The sequence below is a fragment of the Panthera tigris genome, chromosome C1, assembly GCF_018350195.1.
Source record: "Panthera tigris isolate Pti1 chromosome C1, P.tigris_Pti1_mat1.1, whole genome shotgun sequence".
NCBI lineage: Eukaryota > Metazoa > Chordata > Mammalia > Carnivora > Felidae > Panthera > Panthera tigris.
Window position 1 is genome coordinate 77,093,729 of NC_056667.1, and position 24,039 is coordinate 77,117,767.

General features: G+C 42.5%; 1 protein-coding gene across 3 annotated transcripts in view; it reads right to left on the reverse strand.

Moving 5' to 3' along the window:
- TGFBR3 (transforming growth factor beta receptor 3) overlaps positions 1–24,039 on the reverse strand; it is a 208,849-nt gene that overhangs the window by 98,851 nt on the left and 85,959 nt on the right. For all 3 annotated transcript variants that reach the window (XM_042997860.1, XM_042997859.1, XM_007073421.2), the window contains one exon: positions 21,977–22,161. In XM_042997860.1, coding sequence (XP_042853794.1) covers positions 21,977–22,161 — 185 coding nt within the window. The remainder of the gene's footprint in view (positions 1–21,976; positions 22,162–24,039) is intronic.

Here is a 24,039-nt window from a genome sequence, read left to right on the forward strand (position 1 = left end):
AGGCTGAAATTCTGCCTTACTTACCACTGTATCTCTAGTCCCAGAACAATGCCTGCACCTGGTAAACACTCATACGTTTTTAGAACGAATAAATGAATCAATGTATGAAAGACAAAGGAAAAATGAACCAACATATGGGGTAGATTCCAAAACATGATGTTGAGAAATCTCTCCATTTATGTTTGTATATAAAATTGAAAGGGAAAGAAGGCAGTTGTATATATAGAAAATTACCAGAAAGCCCACCGGCTTCTATCTAAAGCATATCTGCTAGGTATTTCTGATAAAAGGTCATTGCCAATAAAACAAAAATAACTTTCAGCCTACTTGAGATATGCAAGAATCCAAGATCAAGTCATAATATATTTCAAAGTTCACCTGATTCTGCCAGCAGGAGCCCTGGAGTGCTGAATTTTTGGGCATGTGAATGATATATTTTTACTGAAACATTTTCCAAGATTCCTTTCCAAATTCAACTCCATGGTCTTTTTATCCCTAAAGGGCAAAACACTAACCTGTTTCCAAGCTATTTGGTAATATTTTGGCACAGATAATCCAGTAGAGAGAGTTGTTTGTATAGAAAAGAACTATCGTTAGTAACAGGACGTCCCAACCTGCCCCTCTTTCTAAGCTCTTAACCTATAGATGACAACCCAGCTATTTACATGTAATACTTACCAGATGGCTATTTCATTGTAGTTCAAAGACCCACCTTTCCAATATGACTGAGTCAACAAACAACACCAGGAGCAATATTTAAGCTCATGGTTAAGGAGAGCAAAATGACTGAGATCATCTCAATGGGAGCAAGATCAGGGGAAGAATTCACTATCTGCTATATCTTTGCTACCTTTGGCAAATTCTCAAGATTAGGAGTGTCAGGGCCACCAATGCCTGGTACTGTGCCTGACAATAACAGGCGCTTAATAAATACTGATTCAATGATTGAATAAATGTCTAAACCTTGGGAAAACCCACCTTGCCCAAAGATACTCACTGCACATTGACCCCATCTATAGGAATTATGTGCTGCAGATACAAGCTTGGGCTCTGCCAACTACTTCCAAACTCCGGACCTAGAGTAGAGTATTTAGCCTCTCAGCCTCAATTTCCATGCCTGTAAACTAGAGCTAACAACAAGTCCTTTGCAAGGGTGTTGAGAAGACGGACCAAAATGCCAGTTTTCATAATCCTCTGAAGAAGCAGCTTACCAGTGTTTGATTTTGGCCCTGATCAGTGTGCTACTATTACCTCCTGCCTGTAGGTACTTGGATTTTGAAGTAGGATGAGAAACCAATGACATTTGCATACTTGATCCTAAGCCACCTGGCTTCCAAATAAAGAACATTTCTTTTGCCATTTCCCAGCCTTCCCCTCAACCTTTGGGATTTGGGTCTCCTTAAAGACCAGGCCCAAGAGACAGAGCTTGGACAGCACAAATTCACTGGTTTCTTCACCATCTTCCTGTTCAGGCAAGGCTAACTTGGGCAGACCCAACTCTTACTCTCCAAATTTCACTGCAATTCTGGGGACTTCAGAATCCAACAAAGAATGCATGGTCCTGAGAATACCACATTCATTCCACACCTAACCCCAACACCTCATCTACTCCAAATCAACCTCAAATGTATGAACAGAAACTCAGTCACCTGCCTTTCCATCTGGAATATGACTCTAGAGAAATAGGCACACATGGGAAGTGCTAAAACCATGAACTCCTTCCAAGGCAGCTGAAGTCACCAGGTTATGAGGGAGAGCTAGAGATTTTCCCCAATCTGTGGCTGGGTGGTTTGGGGACAAACATTTGTCTTTAGAGGTCTATCTAAATTGCCCCTCCCAGTGTTAAAGATTATACCAATTCATCCAACTTTGAAGACCTGAGTACATGGTTGAATGCCCATTCTCCACCATAAACACCAACGGGCAAGGCTATCAAGCACAAGCTTTCACAGCTGCCAAGGTACTTGCTTTCTTCAACGTATTTCATACTCCTCAACTGGCTCCATTTTATTTACCAGCCTCCTCCCCTAGTCATGGAAAATTCTCCCTCTAGCTCTCAGCCAAACCACATCCCTATTTCAAACCTCTCCAAATTCTCACCTCCAAAAACCATTGCCAGGCTAACACACCTGGCTCCAATTACTCCAGCAACAAGCCTCCTCCAGCCCCAGCCCCACATCCTTCCAACATGCCTGATTCCTTAGCACTTCTGTGTTTATCTCAGCCCAGCTGTCCTTGATTAAGCCTGTTTGGCTAAGTTTTTATCATATGTGTTTAGAGCAATAATATGTTTCAATGTCTCTGTCCTTTCTGTTTACAGGTGTTGTTCTCTGTCCTGGTGTACACATCCAAGCACAAGCTCCACGAGCTCCTGCTCTCCTCACTCCCACAATGCTTTGCACTGGTGCACAGTCTACGAAGGCTGCTGCTGATGACTGTCCAGCTGCCTGGGTCTAATTACATGAGGAAGGGACTTTGCTCGGGCAAACTGAAATGATTAGTTCTTCTAATCTTTGGTATTTCAAATAAATAAAAGAGAGTGGGAAATTCTTTGTGTGTACCCTGTCCTGATAAAACAGCAAAACTGTTTGGAAAATCATGAAATTTCTATTGTACAAGGCAGTAAGATCTAAGCAGTCAAACTCAAAAGCATTTCCCAAGTATTTGGAGGCTAGATTTGTCCCAGATCTGTAAACCCTACTTAATCCAGGTTTTCTTAAAACACACATACACATGAAGATATGAGATACACATAGTTTACATTTCAGCTATTAAGTGGCTCCCACTGGATGCTAAGGGTTTCCTTAAAAACATTTTCTAGTTTAACAATCCAAGAAACACTTTTATCTACATTTCAATTGATGTTTTGTATTAAATGCAAGTTTTGCTGTTTTTCAATTTGGAGACCTGAATTAACTAACTATATTTAAAAATATAACCATAACTCTTAATGTAGACTAAAAAAAAAAAGAAGAAAGAAAAGAAACTCAAAAGATTGCACTGAAAGAAATACTGAATCTCAATCTTCCCAGTCTCTTTTTATTGACAAATAAAGAAACTGAGACTCACATGGTTCTATAGATTTGCTCAAGTTTAAACAAAAAATATCTTGATAAATGGAGGGCCAAGTTCTCTATTAGCACTCACAATTCACTACACCTTGAAACCTGAATTAGGAAACACTACTTGGGGCACCTGGGTGGCTCAGTAGTTAAGGCTCAGGGTGACTTTGGCTCAGGTCATGACCTCACGATTTGTGGGTTTGAGCCCTGCATTGGGCTCTGTGCTGACAGCTCAGAGACTGGAGCTTACTTCAGATTCTGTGTCTCCCTCTCTCTCTGCCCTTCCCCTGATCACGTTCCATCTCTCTCTCAAAAATAAACATTAAAAAAAAATTTTTTTTAAAGGAAACACTACTTCATGACTAAACCAAACATACTAATATCAATAATCAGATTGCTCAGAAAACATAATTATTTCCAAAATAAAATTTTGGAAATAAAAATTTCTAACAGTCTATTTAATAAAACTCGACGTTACAATCAACTTCTGCACATTCACTCAAGCATTTATTTCACATATCTTTATTGAGTGTTCACTATATGCTGGGTATGTTCTAATTACTGGTGATCTCAGTGCACAAAATAAAACATCTCATGGATATTCTTGTAGAAGGGACAGACAACAAACACATTTAAATATAAATATCAGGTCATATTTTATCAGATGATAGGAAAATTTTTTTGTTTTTGTTTTTGTTTTTAAGTTTATTTATTTAAAAAAAAAATGAGAGAGACAATCTCTTACTCGGCACATCCCCAAAGGCAAGGGAATTAAAAGCAAAAGTGAATTACTGGGACCTTATGAAGATAAAAAGCTTCTGCACAGCAAAGGAAACAACCAACAAAACTAAAAGGCAGCCAACGGAATGGGAAAAGATATTTGCAAATGACACATCGGACAAAGGGCTAGTATCCAAAATCTATAAAGAGCTCATCAAACTCCACACCCGAAAAACAAATAACCCAGTGAAGAAATGGGCAGAAAACATGAATAGACACTTCTCTAAAGAAGACATCCGGATGGCCAACAGGCACATGAAAAGATGCTCAACGTCGCTCCTTATCAGGGAAATACAAATCAAAACCACACTCAGATACCACCTCACGCCAGTCAGAGTGGCCAAAATGAAGAAATCAGGAGACTATAGATGCTGGAGAGGATGTGGAGAAACAGGAACCCTCTTGCACTGTTGGTGGGAATGCAAATTGGTGCAGCCACTCTGGAAAGCAGTGTGGAGGTTCCTCAGAAAATTAAAAATAGACCTACCCTATGACCCAGCAATAGCACTGCTAGGAATTTATCCAAGGGATACAGGAGTACTGATGCATAGGGGCACCTGTACCCCAATGTTTATAGCGGCACTCTCAACAATAGCCAAATTATGGAAAGAGCCTAAATGTCCATCAACTGATGAATGGATAAAGAAATTGTGGTTTATATACACAATGGAATACTACGTGGCAATGAGAAAAAATGAAATATGGCCTTTTGTAGCAACATGGATGGAACTGGAGAGTGTGATGCTAAGTGAAATAAGCCATACAGAGAAAGACAGATACCATATGGTTTCACTCTTATGTGGATCCTGAGAAACATAACAGAAACCCATGGGGGAGGGGAAGGAAGGAAAGAAAAAAAAAAAAAAAAAAGAAAGAGGTTAGAGTGGGAGAGAGCCAAAGCATAAGAGACTGTTAAAAACTGAGAACAAACTGAGGGTTGATGGGGGGTGGGAGGGAGGGCAGGGTGGGTGATGGGTATTGAGGAGGGCACCTTTTGGGATGAGCACTGGGTGTTGTATGGAAACCAATTTGACAGTAAATTTCATATATTAAAAAATTAAAAAATAAATAAATAAATAAATAAATAAAATCTTGGAAGAAAAAAATAAAATAAACATAAAAAGAAAAAAAAAAAATGAGAGAGAGCATAGGTGGGGGAGGTCAGAAAGAGAGGGAGACACAGAATCTGAAGCAGGCTCCAGGCTCCAGGCTCCAAGCTGTCAGCACAGAGCCTGATACAAGGTTTGAACTCATGGACCGTGAGATCATGACCCTGACCAAAGTCGAACACTCAACTGACTGAGCCACCCAGACGCCCCAGATGATAGGAGTTATTTTTAAAAAGTAAAACACGGTTTGGAGACAGTAGGGGTGAGTATGGGTATTTTAAAGGAGGAGGTCCATTGGGCTCTCTGCTGTCAGCACAGAGCCCACTTTGGATCCTCTGTCTCCCTCCTTTGCTCCTCCTCAGCTTGCTCTCTCAAATATAAATAAACATTGGGGTGCCTGGGTGGCTCAGTCAGCTGAGTGTCTGATTTCAGCTGAGGTCATGATCTCATGGTTCCTGAGTTCCAGCCCTACGTCAGGCTCTGTGCTGACAGCTCGGAGCCTGGAGCCTGCTTCGGATTCTGTGTCTCCCTCTTTGCCCCTCCCCCACTCACATTGTCTGTCTGTCTGTCTGTCTCTCTCAAAAATAAATAAACGTTAAAAAAAATTTTTAATAAACATTTAAAAAATTATAAATGAATGAATGAATGAATGAATGAATGAATGAATGGGATGGTCAATGAAGGCCTCTCTGCAGAGCTACCAGCAGGGCAGGGACTGGATGAAAGGAAGGAGAAGCGCTCCAGGCAGAGGACTGGAGGCAGGAGTGTGCTCTGTGCCTCTGGAGGACATCAGGCCCAACAACTGCAGTGCCATAAGATTGGTGAGAAGCTGGGTGAGGGGTGACCACTGCGCCAGGGATTTTATCCTAAATGTAATGAGAAGTCACTGCAGGAAGCTCAGCTGGTGAGTTTTGTGACTTGGACTTGAAAGGATGACTGAGGTTGCTGCGTGGAGAATAGATCTTATTAGTTAATAACGATAGCAGCTAACACTCATTGTGAGATTACAGCCCAAGCACTGTTCAAAGCACCTGTCACATTTTAACTGTTTTATTGGCATAGCATCTATGAAGTAGATACTATTATTTAAAAACCTGCACAGAGTCACACAGCTCATAAACAGTGGAGCCAAGTTTGCAAGGCAAGAACCCTAGCTCTGGGTTGTGCTCTCTGAAGGGATCTGGGCTAGGGGTTCACTGTGTCTCAAATAAAGATGTGATGGTGGCTCCACTGAAGAGGGGAGGGTTGGTGTGTGTGTTGGGGGGTGTCAAGCAGACGCTGATTCAGAGTATATTTTTATGGTCGAATAAACAAGATAGGACATGACGTGAGAAAACACAGGAGATCGTGGATAATGCCAAGGTTCTTGGGCTTGGCAACTGGGTGGTAGTGTCTTTTATAGAGATGAAGAACATGTGCAGTGAACAAAATGGGGGCAGGAGAACTACATGGAAGGAACTCAAGATAATCTCCCAAGCTAATGTGAAATCGGGAGTGTATTAGTTTCCTATGGCTGCTGTAACAAATTACTAAAGATTCGGTGGCTTAAAACAATAGAAATTTATTCTCTCATAGTTCTGGAGGCCAGACGTCCAAAATCAGTCTGTGCCAAATCAGGTTAATGAGCCCAAATCAAGGTGTCGGCAGGGCCATTGTTCCTCCAGAGCTCTAGGAGAGAATCCACTCCTTGCTTCTTCCGGCCTCCCACAGCTGTTGTTATTTCTTGGCTTGTTGCCCTGTCACTCCTATCTCTGCCTCCACAGTCAGATGGCCTTATCCCCTTTTGTCTATAATAAACCTCTGTCTTACAAGGAAACGTGTGATTGCATTTAGACACTGCTCCGATAATCCAGGAAAATCTTCTCACCTCAAAATCCTTCAATTAATCACATTTGCCAAGACTTGTTCTATAAAGCATTCATATAGTAGCATTTTCTATAAAACATTCATGTAGTAACATCTTGGGGAAGAGGATGTAGGCATATCTTTGGGAGCCATTTTTTAGCCTACCACAGGTGTGGACAAAGAGTTGGCAAAATGTATTCCTCCTTTACATGAGAATTTGATCTTCTGTTAACTCTCTTAACTCTGTAACCCTGGTAATCTACAACAACATGCCAACTATAATAAAAGGCAAGTTGCTCATGATAGAATTCTATCCCTAACTGGAAAACTGTATTAGCACTGGAAAGATTAAAAATACCTGATAGGAAGAGAGATTTGGGGGCTTCCCTGAGAGCAGTGACTCTCATAAATCAGGCATTTCCTTCATGGCCACCATGGACACTATTCCTATAGAGCATAGTCGCATATTAGCTCCCAGGAGGTATAAAGTTTCTTTTTTTCTTTTTTTTTTTTTAATGTTTATTTGAGAGAGAGAGAGAGAGAGAGAGAGAGCGCGCGCATGAGCAGGGGAGGGGCAGAGAGAGAGGGAGACACAGAATCCAAAGCAGGCTCCAGGCTTTGAGCTGTCAGCACAGAGCCCGGCCAGCGCAGGGCTTGAACTCACAAACCATGAGGTCATGACCTGAGCTGAAGTGGGATGCTTAACCGACTGAGCCACCCAGGTGCCCCAGAAGTATAAAGTTTCTAAACCAGGACAAGACACACAAACTCATACCATGTAGATCTCCTGGCATTTGAGCCATCTACTGGACAGCTCTGGATGGTGATATGAACTGGTGTGCAGACAGCCACAAGGCATCCGAAAAAGACAGATGTCAGGCTGCCCAGCTGTAAGCTGTGGTCCCCACCCTAGATCTCTTTAAGTAGACTAAAGCCACCTGCGGCCTGTGACGGGCTCTTGGGTCTGAATGTGTATTTGAACCCAAGAAGACCCCCTGGGTGTTTGCTGCCACATGTAATACAGATATCATTTCAGCTTAACTATTTCAGTTTCTTCCTCCACCAAACCCTTTAACAAAGTGACCAGCGGGGAAAAGGAGCAGAGCATTTGTTCCATCTAGTTGCCTCATGGTGGTCTCGCAATAAGCAGCAGAATGGCTAAAAGGGGCAAAGGGAAAGGAAAACTTGGAAAATACAAATTAATAAATTCACAAAAACTGAGCTGACTGTTCCCTTGGGGAGGAGAAGTGAGTAGTGCCTTCAGATGAATATGTCATGTTTCCTGCACTGTGCCTTGAAGAGGCCTACCCTGCAAGATTAAATACAAAAGTCCCAACCCACATCTCTGCTGGAAACGTGCAAGTGGACTCATTACTCAGAGCCAAGATAAAGGATAAATCTTTATGAGTACCGTAAGTATGAGTCATAAAAAATAGGAAACACATGTAGGACGTATACACAGTAATAGTACTGAGCCAGGGAAAGTGTTTAGGAAATGTATATAAAAACACATGGCAAAAACAGGACTAAATAGGACTCTTGTACACAGCTCCAAAACACATCAAAAAAGCTCACAGCAAGTTAGGGGTCCATGCCACTGTGGTCTCTAATAAACAGAGGTCATTTCCCCATTTGGAAATAGGCTGGGTTTCTTTCTTTCTTTCTTTCTTTCTTTCTTTCTTTCTTTCTTTCTTTTTTTTAATGCAAAAAAGGAGGAGAATGGAATCAAGAAAAAGTAACTTGGAGAAGGCTTTGAAAGATTTTATGATTTGGGAAATTTGAACAGCTTCCAACTAAAACACTGGGAATTAGATATTTACAGCATTAAAAATGAAAAAAAAAATCTGTTCAGAGAAAGACTTGTTCACAATGGTAATATTACCATTTCATTTACATTCTCACTATCTTAACAACCAGCAACGATAAGGGGGAGAAAAAGTGGAATCTTCAGCCCATACGAAAGCAGGAAACAAAACAGCAACACACGCACTAATAACTTACAGAGTCATAAAGGGCCAGTATTAAAACCTCTAAATGGTGCTAGGCAGAAAGAACTAACGGTGGGGAACAGGTAGAGCCTTTTGGCCAATTGCACCAGACAAAATCGGTGAGGATGGGGGGAATGTTCAGAATACAAGGGAGAACAATTGCCCCCCCTAAGTCCTCTGGGGCCAGATGACAAAGGCAAAATGCCCAAGTGTGACTCATCATTGGAAATTAAACTCTTCAATCACCTTTGACTTTGGAAGGTCCCCAAATCTACAACTCAAAGTGGCAAGCAAAGGGGACACCCTAAGTACCCAGAAATACCACACCAAAGTGTGCATGTCCATGTCCAGATGGACCTTCAGCTCCCTCAGACTTCAGACTTGTCCTTGATCTTCAGAAACTACTGATTCCCAAGGAAAGCACTAGTGCATGTCTATCGACCTGAGGTTGAGAGGAGTAGCAGCGGGATGTGTAAAATATTGTTCTTAACTTAACTGTTAAATTTACTGCCGACTTCGAGCAAGTCAAAGCTCTTTTGTACCTATTTGGAAGTAGAAATCTCAATACAACTTCCACTTCACAAAAAGATCCAACTGTAGACCACTAAAAAACCACCCCCCACCCGCAGCATGGTTACAGCTAAGTGACATCCTATCTTCTCTCCACCCTCCATTTCTTAGTCCTCTCAGCTGCGAGGTCTCTTTTTCCCTCTCTCCCAAGGAACCTGCACATGTGTGCACATCACTAGGAGGCCACACTTGCCAAGGGCTCACCTCTAAGATAATGAATGCTCTTTCCATCTAAATCAGTGTACAGGTACTGAGTACCTACCCTGTGGCAAGCCCAGTGCTAGGCACATACAAACTACATCCACATCACCAATTTGCCGTAGCAAGCTCAGAAAGAATCAGATTAAGTGTACCCATGTTATCAACAAAGAGAATTTAAACTTTAATGGGTGCAATGTGGTATTTGGGCTCCAGGCAAGAATTAGGCTACTGCAGTGATCCTGGATCCTGTGGGTGACTCTCCTTGGCTCATAGTTAAACCCAGCTAGTCTTTCTATCTTCAATAGAAGCCAAATCATATCTGCCATTTCCCTGTCTTCCCCCAAAGGGTATAAAAATTCTAGTTTCAGCCAAGCGACTCTGTGGAGTTTGGGTAAAAAATGCCATTAATATAAAGCACTATTGCAGGAGAGTCTTGGACTAGAACCCAGACAATACCAGATGACTGTGGGCAAGGAACCATACCCAGGAGTCAAAGTATAGCCATTTCAACTTAGTTTTAGCATTCTAAATCAAGAGGGCATGCAGAGCAAAACCCTATCAGAACATTTTTAAATGGTAGGGCACCTGGGTGGCTCAGTTGGTTAGGCATCTAATTCGGCTCAGGCCATGATCTCACAGCTCATGGGTTGGAGCCCCACACTGGGCTTTGTGCTGACAGCTCAGAGTCTGGAGCCTGCTTCAGATTCTGTTGTCTCCCTCTCTCTGCCCCTCCCCCACTCACACTGTCTCTCTCTCTCTCTCTCTCTCTCTCTGTCTCAAAAATAAACATTAAACAAATAGTGACCAATAAACTTATAAAAGGTAATTCATAAAAAAATATCTTTTTCAACCCTATTCTTAAGAGATTAAAAGAGCTATCTAGTATCTGGACATTGATACTTTAGCATTTCAGACAAGGACAAGAAGCTCAGAAAGGACTATTTCAATTAACCACCAGTCTAGCTGAGGTGCCCTGGCAGTCTGGAAAGGAAAAGACAGAGCACACATTTGCAATAGAAGTCAAAGCAACAGGTCTTCCAAACACAGATTCAGATTCCTGCATCTTTAAGAACAGACCCTCATAAATGGATTGCTTCTGCTGGACACCATGCTTTAAATAAACAGACTCTTCTGGCCGACACACCACTTCCTGTAGGGTTCTGGTGGGTAAAGCTTGAAAACGCTGCCAAATCCAATGACCAGCAACTTTTGAGCTGACTTAGAAAACAAGCTACAAAGACTTGAGTCCAGAGTAAACAAAGGAAAAAGCCACATTAAACAGGGAACAAATTACTATACAGGCAGGGATATTTTAAGTGCTCACTGAGCAAAAAAACAAAATAAAAAAAATCAAGTTATTAGATATTTAACAATACAGGGTAGAGTAAAATGCCCTCTCTCAATTGGCGGAATCAAGGCTAATTAATTCCAGCCATATTAAGAATTGGCTGGGAATCATCCCCTACATCATGAGGACAGATCATTCTTTCCTTTTTTTTTTTTTTTTTTTTAAATTTTGTTTATTTTTGAGAGAGAGAGAGACAGAGCATTAGTAGGGTAGGGGCCGAGAGAGACGGAGACCCAGAATTTGAAGCAGGCTCCGAGCTATCAGCACACAGCCTTGACGTGGGGCTCAAACCCACAAGCAGTGAGATCATGACCTGAGCTGAAGTCAGTCGCTTAACCAACTGAGCCACCCAGGTGGCCCCAGGACAGATCATTGTTAATGGCCTTACTTCAAATCTGGCTCAGGTCATATGAGTTACCCAAGGGAGCTGCATGGAGTTGAAAACCACGTACAGCTTTTTACCCAGCTGAGGGAAAGGACTAACTAGTTTACTAGCAGATGACTACAATCTGTAAGAGTAGAGAAAAAATGTAACAAAAATTCAGAAATGGACTGGGGAAAGACTGACCCAGGGCTCTGGATACTTTAAACTGCAATAGCATGAGATTTAATTAGGGAAAATAAATCAAAGCCATAATACAAAATGGAGGATACCTGCTTAGCTAGAGTGGTTAAGAGAGGCCTGAGAACAAAAACACCAAGTCCACAAATACAATGCAAATCAAATAAAAGTACACTGTGGAAAAGGGGAGTAGTTTCAGAAGACTTACAGTGATACTTTTAAATAACACCTTGGCATCATTCAAGAACCTAATATGCACAAAGCAAAAGAGGTCCAAGATTTGGTTCCTGCCCCTAAGGACTCCACTCACCAGCTGGGTGTGCAAGATTAACACATGATTCAGCAGCAAATACTACAAGAAAATACACAATCCCATACTCTGAGGAGGTACAGACTGTGCTGGGGTTGGGAATGAGCAATTTTAGAACAGAGGGAGAGGGAGAGGGATAAAGGACCAAGGAAGAGTTGCTATAGAGTTAAGACTTAGAAATGGGCTTCTAACATGGCACAGATTGAGTGACTTAAGAGGGAAGTTCAGGTGGAATTAGGAAGAAGGTGTGGGGCAATGGATTCATCTGGAAGGTCAGGGATGAGGCTCAGGAATCTGCACTGAAGCATCTCTAAGGGATTTGGAAGAAAAGGGTTCACATACCACACACACGTGGAGAAACACGGATCCACAGGGTTAGTCCAAACCCTCACTCATGCAGCCTTTCCACTCTCATCTTCCACTTTCGAGCCCCAGCCCACCCTACCCACCCCGTCCCCATCCTCTATTCCAGTGGTTGGCAAGCTTTCTCTGCAAATGGCCAGATCATCAATCTTTCAGGCTTTGTCACACTACTCAACTCTGCCATTGTAGTAAGAAAGCAGCCACAGATGATAGATAAATGAATGGGCACGGCTATATTCCAATACACTTTATTTTATTTATAAAAAAACCCCACCAAAACCCCAAAAACAAAAAAACTTTATTTACAAAAATAGGTATCACACTGGTGAATGGATAAGCAAAACGGTACAGCCATACAATGGAGTACTGTTCGGAAATAAAAAGGAATTAAAATAACTAATACATGCTACAACATGGATGAATCTCAAATGCATTATGTTAAGTGAAAGAAGCCAGTCATAAAAATCACATGCACTATACCATTCCACCTATATAAAATACCCAAAATAAAGAAATAAAGTAGACTTTATTTCTACTTCAAGGTGGTTGTCTAGGGCAGGGGGTAGGACCACAGGCAATGGAGAGTGATTGCTAACGGGTACAACGTTTTTTTTTGGAGAGCTGAAAAATAAACTTTATGGTATGTAAATTATGTACATATAAAATAGGCAGCAGGCAGAATTTGGCCCAAAGGCCAGTTTTGCACTCCTTGAACTGTACCCCAGCCACACACATGTACATGGAGGAATTTTTCCTCTACATGTGGTTTCTACTTTCTCCTCTGTGTATACTGAGGCCTCTCTTCCCTTCTGCCCAGAAACTTCTACTTGACTTTCAAACCCTTTATTAAATGCTCTCTTCTGGGAATCGTTCCCACACCTGCAGATAGAATTACCACTGCCTCTGTTGGGCTTCTGAAAAATTTTGTTAATTTTAGAACAAATAATGGTCATATTATTTGTCACATTGCATTAAAATTTATTTGCTCTCAGTCCTCAGTAAATTCTGAAGACATAAACATGAGTAAGAATGTAACAGAATTGGGGCCCCTGGGTGGCTCAGTCAGTTGAGTGTCTGACTTCAGGTCATGGTCTCATGGTTTGTAAGTTCGAGCCCCACATAGGCTTGCTGCTGTCAGCATAAAGCCCACCTCAGATCCTCTGTCTCCCTCTCTCTCAAAAATAAATGAAACATTTTTAAAAAAGGATGTAGCAGAATGTCTACCGAGCAGGCAGTAGGTTCTCACTGAATGCATCTGTAAACGAATGAATTATGAGATGTTATGTAGAGAAAACTGGTTTTAAGAAATGGTTCACAAGCTAGACTGAAACAATCAGTCCCAGGAAACTGGTTTAAAAAGCTGCAGGGTAAGGGGTGCCTGGGTGGGCTCAGTGAGTTGAGCTTCCGACTCTTGATTTCAGCCCAGGTCATGATCCCAGGGTCCTGGAATCAAGCCCTGAACTGGGTTCCATGCCGAGCATGGAGCCTGCTTAAGATTTTCTTTCTCTCTCTGTCTCTCTCAAATTAAAAAAAAAAAAAAAAAAAAAGCTGCAGGGTAAGTGGAGAAGAACACAGAAATTCAAGAGATACTTCAGAGAAAATGTCAATAAAACCTGGTGGCTGACCGATACAGGGTCTGAAAGGAATGGGTAAATCCAAGATGGTTCAAAGGACCTATGGCCAGATGGCAGCAGTGACACTGATGGGACAGGGAAGTTGGACTGATAAACCGCACTGGGGGAAGAAGTCCGGCTCACATTCCATTTCAGAGATGATAAAAAGAGCTAGCATTTGATTGTTGACTGTATGCCAGGCACACACGGCAGCCCTAAGTGCCATACAGCCATCTCTAAGCCTCAGTAAACTCTCTAAGGAATTTCTACTATCATCTGCATTTTACAGATGAGCAAATGGGGCTTAGAGAATGAAGTAACTCACCAAGAGGCACACGCCTGGGAAGTGACTGGGAGCTTGAGGTAAGACCAGGGAGGCAGGGTTCTTTAGAGACCTGACTGGAGCTCCACTGGAGAAGCCTGGAGGGAGTGTTGGGAGTCTTTCGCATGGAGGTGCGAATCCAGAGAATCCAGAGAATAGATGAGTGACCCAGGGACAACAGACAGGGTGTAAAAAAAAAAAAAAAAAAAAAAAAAAAAAAAAGGCCAAAGACCATACTCCAGTCGAGAACCCCTGAGAAGGAACAAAGAGTTGGGAAAGAAACAGAAAAACAGATGGTAGGGAAGGAGGAGAACCAGGCTAAGGTAACATCCTGGAGCCCAGAGAGAGATGTCAGAAAAGGGGGTGCAGAAAAAGGAGTCGAGGAGGAGTAACAGTGGGGAAAGGTGCTGGGGTAGAAAGTGCTCTGCCACAGAAATCAGGGCATCTGCGTTCCAGTCCGGCACTGGCACCAACTTCTTGTCTGACAGTGAACAAGTCGTCACTTTACTCCCTGGCCCCGGTCTCCTCTGTACGGTAGTTAAGTCTAGACTGTCTCCAGGGCACCCCTCCAATCCCAGCATCCCATGAGTCGGTCTGAAGGGCATCATCAGAGATCAGCTCAGGAGAACAGAAGTCAGGCTGCAGAGGAAAGAAGGCAAAAGCAGGACACACAGATGTTCACTCATTCAAGAAGTGGGAGAGACAAGGATAAGAGAAACACAATAGCGTGGAGAGATGATCAGCAGCGCCACATTCACACCTGGCATCTTCAATGTGGAAGAAAGAAAAGTAAAATAATTAAAGCAATTAAAAGTAAAAATGAAATAAATAAAGTAAAATAATTAAATAATTTCTGTGCTCATTTTCACAGAAACACTCAGAAAACACACTGGGGGAACGATTGAAAGGGATTTAAGAAACATTTCTGCAGAATTTGAGTAGTTAAATCAGAGATATTAGCAGTAAATTTCTTTTTACTCTCAAACAAAATGTCAAGATAGCAGATAAGCAATGAAAACAAGAAAGTACAAGTTAGAGATTTGGACACTGCACACACAAGCTGGGCATTTGCCCAATCAGCACATCTGGGTCTCAGATTTGTAGACTTGCCTCGTACTTTGGTCTACTGCTTGTTAAAATACTCTCCAAAAAGTCCTAAAAGCAAAAAAATCCCATTTTCAAATGCAGAGGGGGCTCCTGTAAAAACATTTTCTGACAACATTTTTAGGAAATTAGAATTTTTTAAAAGTCAAGAGGAATTACCATGGCAACAACGGTATGGATCAGGGCTGTAATCCCAACCTCCATAAAGACAAACACCACACTGGTTGGAAAATGCTGCTGCAAAAATTTTAGAGGGGGTCCAGGCAGTCTCTTCTCCAGACTGGGGAAGAGGAATCATGAAAGGTTTTTTTAATCTGTCACCTCTCAAGCAGCAAAGAACTTAACCCGGCATTACCTCATGCTAAAATGGCAGAGACCAACCAGGCTCAGTCCCTCTGGTGGGGCAAGAAGGAGTGCTTTCGGAGGGCAATTTTACAGCATCTGGACATTACTATGATAAATGACAGGGTTTAAGCAATGTGGCCAGCCAGCATCTTGGTAGGAATGTTGTAACTTTTTCGCTTAGTTTGTGTCCCGATTTGTTTGCTAACCCCTGATGTTTACTATTATCGCTCTGATTTCTGCTTTTACTTTTTTCTACACTTCCAAAATGGGGTTTCTGAAGAGTTCTTATTTCAGAGTTGGCTATAATTTCTGATTCAACATCTTGCCCCAACATGTTAGAAACCATCCTTCACTAGTGTGGCCCGTTCTAAACTGGCCTGCATTGTCCTCTGCTGAGCCAGCAGCCAGGTCTAGTTGCCTTGCTGTCCCCAACCCTGCTCCTAGCCTAGCACCTTCATAGTGCCCAGCAGGGTGTATTGAGTACCTCAGGCACCAGGGTGGCTCAGTCAGCTAAGCATCTGACTTTGGCTCAGGTCATGTCGCAGTTCGGTTCGTGGGTTAGAGCCCTGCATCAAGCTCCCTGCTGTCAGCATGGAGCCTGGAGCCTGGAGCCTGCTTGGGATCCTCTGTCCTACCTCTCTTTGCCCCTCCACCGCCTGTTCTTTCTCCCTCTCTCTCTCAAAAATAAAGAAGTAAAAACTTAAAAAAACTGTATTGAGTATCTTCAGGTGAAGGGGCAGCTCCCTTCAAATGATGTGACTGGCCTGTTTATTTAGAGCCTCCAATCCTGCATGGGAGTCAGATTCAGTTGTCTTTTAAATTAGTAAGTTCCACAGCAGCACTCAAATGAATAGAGAAATGTGACCCTTGTTGTCAGTTTAACTTTCTGATATATCTGCTGTAGATCTGCACAAAATGGTCAGTTCAGAGGTAATCTCACCTAAAATGCTGGAGTGATTTCCAAAACAATCTCCATTTAAACAAACACCAGGCAGCATTTATACATGGAAGGTATTTGTTTAGTAACTAAATTTCACCAATATACAATGTCTGTGTGTGAGCGGTTTACTCTGACACTTGCTAAGCATATACTACATGTAAGATCTCTGAAACATTAACAGCCTTGAGTTTATTTGGATTTTTTCTGCACATACACAAGACCAGCACTGGCAAATCACTCATGAATAACTGCAGAGGAGAAAATGTCACAGGCAGAGAAGGAATGTAGCTAGTATGCTACTGTTTTCGTGTTCATCTGATATTTTTGCTCCAACATAGGTAGTCTCCAAAAAGCCAGTCTTGTAATTTTGTATCCATTCTTTGGGTGGTGATGAATAAAGGTAAGACACAGCCCATTCCACTCACCCCTGGGCTGCTCTGTCTGTATTTTAATAACTGAGGGGGAAGATGGGGCACCTGGCTGGCTCAGTCAGTTAAGTGTCCAACTTCGGCTCAGGTCATGATCCCACAGTTCATGGGTTCGAGCCCCATGTCGGGCTCTGTGCCTACAGCTCGGAGCCTGGAGCCGGCTTCAGATTCTGTTGTCTCCCTCTCTCTCTGCACCTCTCTCTCTGCTAGAAGAGTCCAACCGACCCAGCGTCCAATGCCTCCTTAAGCCTTGCTCCTTTCTCTGGTGACAATGAGGACAGGCAGAAAAAATACAAGTGCCAGGGAGGTGGCCAGCCCCCAGCAGGCACTTCACCACCACCATCGCCATGGTCGTCGCTGTTACTGTAACTCAGTGGGCATGGGAACTGTTAAGAAGCAAGCAGAACAGTTAGCATTTCAGAGAGATGTGCTTACTTGCTTCTCTTTCTCCCAACTGTGGTCTTTCCTGCCCTCAAAAGGAAGCAGGGGGGGCACCTGAGTGGCTCAGTCGGTTAAGCATCTGACTTAGGCTCATGTCATGATCTCACGGTTCTTGAGTTCCAGCCCCCTGTCGGGCTCTGTGCTGACACCTTAGAGCCTGGAGCCTGATAGGGATTCTGTGTCTCCCCCTCTCTCTGCCCCTCCCCTGCTCACACTCCGTCTCTCTCTCTCTCTCAAAACTAAATAAACATTAATTTTTTTTTTTTTTTTAAAGCAGGGAAGGAACAACTTTATGCCACAGTCCTTGAGAAGGTACAGAGTAAAAGTGATTTGGAGCCACACGTGTGATTAACCACACATCCCATTTGGCCCCGCCTGCCAAGACGTGTGGATCCAAATTTCATACTCAACCATACCAAACACACTAACCCATAGAGCCAACAACTATGCTTTTCTTTTTGCTTTGTCCTCATCCTGCATTTCTGCTTACACTGTTGAGATGTCTACTGTAAGCCTATCCCAAATCCTTTCTTTGGAATGAGGCAGAGAATAAGCAAATACATGAAAGTATGAACGGTTCTGAACTTTCTGAGGGATAAAGTTATTAAACCCGGTCCCTTTCCCATGACAATGAGCCTTCCAGATCTTTCCTCCATACAACCAGTTATTGGAATAGACATTAAGAGTTACTGCTTTAATGTCAAGACAAATATATAAATTTAAACACCATGTCTTTTATATATGTAGGTAATGCTAACTAGGGGCTTGGTCTCAGCAGCTTTTCATAGTAAACAGGCAATTAGGTAAGTCGGAAATAGAAAAGACACATGGCCACATAAAAGCAAGTCACAATAAAAATTAGATAGGAAACAAAATTGTTGCCATTCCAGCAACTAATGAAAGTACGTTACTGTAAGCAAGCCTCTGGTGGTGCTATAACCCTTCTCAGGAATCAGGAAACACCCCAAGGGCCCAAACTCTGACAGGGGGACGGGGACGTTTTAGAAGTCAAAGAGCGAGAGCTGGTTTTCACAGGATGAAAATGATGACACCGGTGTCTGCTTATTCCTAAAGACAAAACTGATCTCTCTGGGCTGTTTACTGTCTTCTGCCCTTCTCTGTCGCCAGAGAGTCTTTTTCAAGTTTCCTGTTCACTTCCAGGCCTGTTGTTTCCAAAACCAATGATTACAAATGAGAGGTGTGGTCTCAGATGAAAAATACAATTATAGGTCTCTGCACTGTCCTGAGGAGAACCCAGCAGGGAGGCCAGTGGCAAAGCAGTGCTTTGCTACAGAAGGCTTTGTATACATTATTGTCACAAGCGAGTTTCTGACACAAATTCTCTGCTGGCCTCTAAAACTGTTTCTCTGACTTAAGCGTAACTATTTCCCCAAATCTTGTCAACCTGCTGCAGTTATTACTTCCAGGTGTAGGGCTCTGTCACCTCCTTCACACAGGAATAGCAGCAGCCTCTCTTCAGCTGAAGAACCTTAAGATGCCTAGGAGGTAGGAATTTAGCAAAATGTCAGAGAAGGGTGGATTTATAATAGATCTTAGTATTGATCCTGCACCAATAACAAGCTACGGGAAAGAGCTGATTTAGTAACTTAAGGGGGAAATGGTGAAAAACAACTACCTTGGTCATCAGAGTCAAGGTCAGTTATACCTTGGAGCTAGCATGGCACTCTTTTTGCTAATTTATACATAAGGGCATCATTTCACTTTGACGAGTATTTGCCTTCACTGTTCAGTAGAGACGTGCACAAAGGCTACCTCTGGTCCTTCCTCTCTTACTCCAAAAACGGATCAGCCGTGATTTTTAGCACAGACCACATGATATCTATAAAAACCAAGTTATCCAGTGAGAAGAGAATTAGGTGACCTCAGGTTGGGGTAGTAAGCAATCTTGGTTTAAAAAAAGTGAATACAGTTAAGGTACAATTTACAGGCTAATTACAACATTAGCAGGTTGAATGTCCTAAGATTCACATACCACACAATTCACCCATGAAACCCAACCATTTTTAGTATATTCACATTTATCAGTGGTGTTTAGTATATTCATATGCAGTCGGGGAACCATCACCACCACTGAATTTTGGAACATTTCTGTCCCTCCAAAAGAAACCCGGTACTCATTAGCCATCAACCCCCATTTCTCTCTTTTGCCCTTCAGCTCACAGCAACCACTAATTTACTTTCCGTTTCTATAAATCTATTATGGACATTTCATATAAATGGATTCACGGAATATGTGTCTGTCTTGTCTTCTTTCACTTAGCATCATGTCTTCAAGGTTCATCCACACGGCAGCACACAGCAGCACTTCATTCCTTTTTATGAGTAACACTTCATCGGGTGGATAGACCACATTTTATTTATCCATTCACCAGTAGATGGACATGCAGGTTGTTTCCACTCTTTCATACGAATGACACTGCCATCAACATTTGTGGACAAGTTTTTGTGTGGGCATACATTATCATGTCTTTTGGGTAAATACTCAGAGAAGTGGAATTGCTGGGACATGTAGTTCGAATGATTTTAAAAACTGCGTGGCTGCACAGTCATACATGGAGAAGATGAGAGATTTAATATTTTCTATCTCTCCACCCCCATTTTGCCATCATTCTTTCGTTCTCTCGTGGCCCAACCACTCTGATGTTGTGCTCTACACTCACATCTGTACATAAAATACTCCAACGTCTGAGAGCAACTCAGTGCCAGATAGAATTTCCAAAGATCACATATCCCAAAATCTTGTTTTCAAAAAGGAATGAATTGCAACCATCTAATTCCTAAAAAGTCCCCAAAGAAAGAAAGAAAGGATGCAATTTCCTTCAGTTGCCTCATCTCAAAAATATCTTCAAATCACTAACCCCAAGTCATACATATACATGTACTATATGAATACTGAAGAAAGGAGAGTAATGTTTAGGTTTTTAAACAAATTTTTGAGACTATCCCCTATAGGCCCCATTTCTTTACTCCCTCACTGAACACACTACGTCCCTGGATGCCAGCTAGTTTTATGTACCCTCAGAATATGTATGTCAGAGAAGGGTGGATTTATAATAGATCTTAGAGTTGATCCTGCACCAATAACAAGCCGGGGGAAAGAGCTGATTTAGTAATTTACTGCCATGAACATTTTAATCTAACGTAGTAAATGCAAGTGTGGAGAAATCTGCTATCATTCCTGGAGGTGTTTTTCTTTTACTTCAATCGTCTTATTGGAATCTATTTTCAGAGTCAACAACAGTACTGCACAATTTAACATCCAGAATTTCTGCTGTTGCTGCTTCTGTAATAGCTCAAACTTTCTTTTCTTTCTTAGTTCCTCTGAGAGAGCACATATAAAATGAGTAATTATTGCTGCTAAGGAATTGCTGGAGTCAGCAACGCTTCACAGGAACTGCATTTCCTCCTCCTCCTTTCCCTCCCACCACAATCTCCCCCACAAGTTAAGAATTAAAGACACATTGCTAGGATAAAGAAATCTGACCTGAAATATGTGTTGCAGCAACAATGGCAAGCAACCAAGTGTATTAACAATAATTTCCAGGGTAGCTGAAAAGGTTAGATGATTTGTCTTTGAAATGAGCCAACTCTGCACACTTTCATGAGATGAAGATCAGTTTGCTCTTCCTTCTGGACACCTCACCTCTCCTATTCCTACTCCCCACAAAAGGCAGAGTGGTTGAGGCACATAAACAAATAATTCTGGAAATGAATTTCCTTGACCAGGAGAAAACGCAAAGACAAATTCCATTCTGCATTAGTTTCCCTACACTTCGCTGTGATCAGGATTTACTACGATTTCTCTCTCCATGGAGGGATAATACCTGATTGATAACATTTCTGACACACAGAAGCTTAAAAAAAGAAAGAATGGCAACTGTGTGTTATATTCCAGTGTGACGACCATTACCCACAAACTAGGTCATTTCTGAGCCACAGGAAAAGAGGAGGCCATTTTTCTTTTAAAGTGATGACCTTGTGTGAGTTAGTTACTTCTGCACCTGTCACCTGTAAAAGGAGGATAATAATAGGACTTCGTGGGCTAAGTGTATGAGTGCTTCAAATAGCACTGAGGACGGATGAAATACTGAGTCACTACGAGCTTGGCTCGTCACCATCACCTAGGCCAGCACTATCTTCAAGAAGCTGCCTAGATAGCGTAAGGAGCTATCCTCCAGCACTCTTCATTCAGGTACAAAGTACCACCATCTTTATTTCAGAGAGTTCTCCAATTTCCACCGACTCATCCTGCAGGGGCAGCAGGTTCATGAGACAAAGGAAAGAAATAAGAAACACAGGGACACAGGAGGAGATGAGAAAGACATCTTACAATTACAGAAAAAAGGCACCTTATTTTATTTTTTGACAGCCATGTTTAAAAGACGAAATTCTTAAGAACATTCTTTCCAATAGGGGTAGCCAGGAAAGTTACAAGGCTGAAAAATCTCTCCAGAATGATGTCCTAGACTTGCCCAGTCTAGAGAGCAATCTGCGTACACTGTGTCCCCTCCTCCCCACTTATATTCACACACGAGCATCCTTGCTAAACCTGGAATGGAAAAACAGAGAAGTGTCTTTACAAACTCAGAGGGGCAGTGAGTAGAAAGCTGGTGCCTACGCCTACCTCTCTCTGAGGCTGGTCAGGCCCTGGGTCAGCAGCGCGGAGGTTCAGGACGTGCACCTCCTGTGGCAGCCCCGTCGTGCCTCTGCTGGCACACCCCGACAAGACCGTGAAGCTCTCCATTAACGCCTGGACAGGATGGGAGGCGTTGACAGGCGACACTTCACACTGGGTCCCGGGCTCTGGATCTGCAGAAAGAATCATAAACACAAACCCCTCAGAAACAGCAATTAACTGTGCTACAGTTAAATTAATTAGTCTGGATGATCAAGCCACTGCCAACCTTTAGGAACCTTTCCAGGTAAGTTCTTTCCAGAACTGAATGGCAAAAAAGCTTAATCTATTCTAAAACCCCCATCTCTTGAATTCCTTTCAGATGATTTTGATGTGTATTTGATTATTTAAATTCCCTTTTAGATACACAAGTCACGAATGTATTCCTCTGGATGGAGGAAACCTCCCGTTTGACATCTGTGTTCAATTCCTTCCTCTCGTAGAAGAAAACCAGAAGTAAATGGAATAAATTGCCTAAAGCCCAATAACAGTATGCATAAATAACATTAAACACCTAAAATTGCACCAAAAAAGTATAAGATACAGTCTCAACTTTTTAAGCACTTCCCCCTTCTTAGAGCAAAACAAACTTAAGAACAATACAAAGCAAGATATAATGAGCAGGGCTAATTGGGGCCAGCATTGTATGGCAAAATTTGGGCCAGAGGTCAGAAGAATCCTCCCAAGAGAGGGAAAAGCATATGAGTAGAGCTTCAAATAGGAAAATTAGAATCCTGGAAAAACTTGGCTCCCGCCTCCTGATTCTCCCTTCCTCTAATCATCAAAACTTAAATCCTAACATCCATCCCTGCCCAGCTCTACCTTCTGTGATTCTTATCACCTCTGTCTCTAGACAACTGCAGATCTTCCTAAAAGGTGACTCTGGTCTCCAGCTCTCCAAGCCACCTTCCATGCAAGCACCACCCACGTTACCCAGGGTGCTCAATGGGATGGTTATTCCCAATATGAATGCCTGCCCCTCCCATCTCTGTGGGCATGTCCGGTCCCTTAAGGACTTCTGGCCTATGAAGAAAGCCCAAGCTCCTCCACCAGGCACACAAGGCCTTTCTTGATCAGTCCCTTCCTCTCTCTCCAGCCTCACCCCTCCCTACTCCAGCAACCCCAATTGGCTGAAAGTTCTCCAAAGATACCATGATGTTTCTTAACTCCATGCCTTTATTCAAGTTTTTTTCTTTTACCCAAATTCCTCTTCCACTCGAACTCTGTCCCCACAACAAACACTCCAAGCTGAGGGAGGTACTCTTCCTCCATCCTCTCATAATTTCTTTGCTCATCTCTGCGGTTTCATTGTCTACACTGTAACCACCAGTGTATACACATCTGTCCCTGCTAGTACAGTATGACCTCCTGGACTGTGGGTTACTCATCTTTGTGTCCCCAGCACCGATCACAGCATCTGGCATGTAGAAGATGCTCAAAAAATATTTGTGAAGGGAATCACTGGGCTTACAAACAACAACAACAACAACAACAACAACAACAACAACAACAACTGCCTCCTCCCTGACTGTTGATTGAGGCACCATTCTAGAGACTTGGATTCGGCTGTAAGGAGGTAACATGGGCAAGAGTGATGTGAGGTACTACTTGGGCCTCATTGCACACTGGCTGGGTTGACAGAAAGAGACATCTAAGAAAGAGGGACCCATAATATATCTCTGCAAGCTTGGTGTTGTCTCCATTGGATACGTGGGGAGACTGAGACTTGATCATATAGCATCCACTAAACCGCAGCCTTCCAAGTGGAACCTGATAAGAGACCTAAACTCACTCCCAACGAGTTCTTCCTGACTTATTACATAGCAAAAGTACTCTCCAGGATTACAGACCCAGTGCAAAATTAAAATGCAAATGTCGTTCAGAACCAGGCAATCCTGCACCCCCACTGCTATACTATAAGCAGACACCCTGCCTAGTGTGCCAAGTCTATTTCAGAACTCATGGAAATTGTCTAGGTTGATAATAGTTATCTGGTCTGAAATGAAGTATGT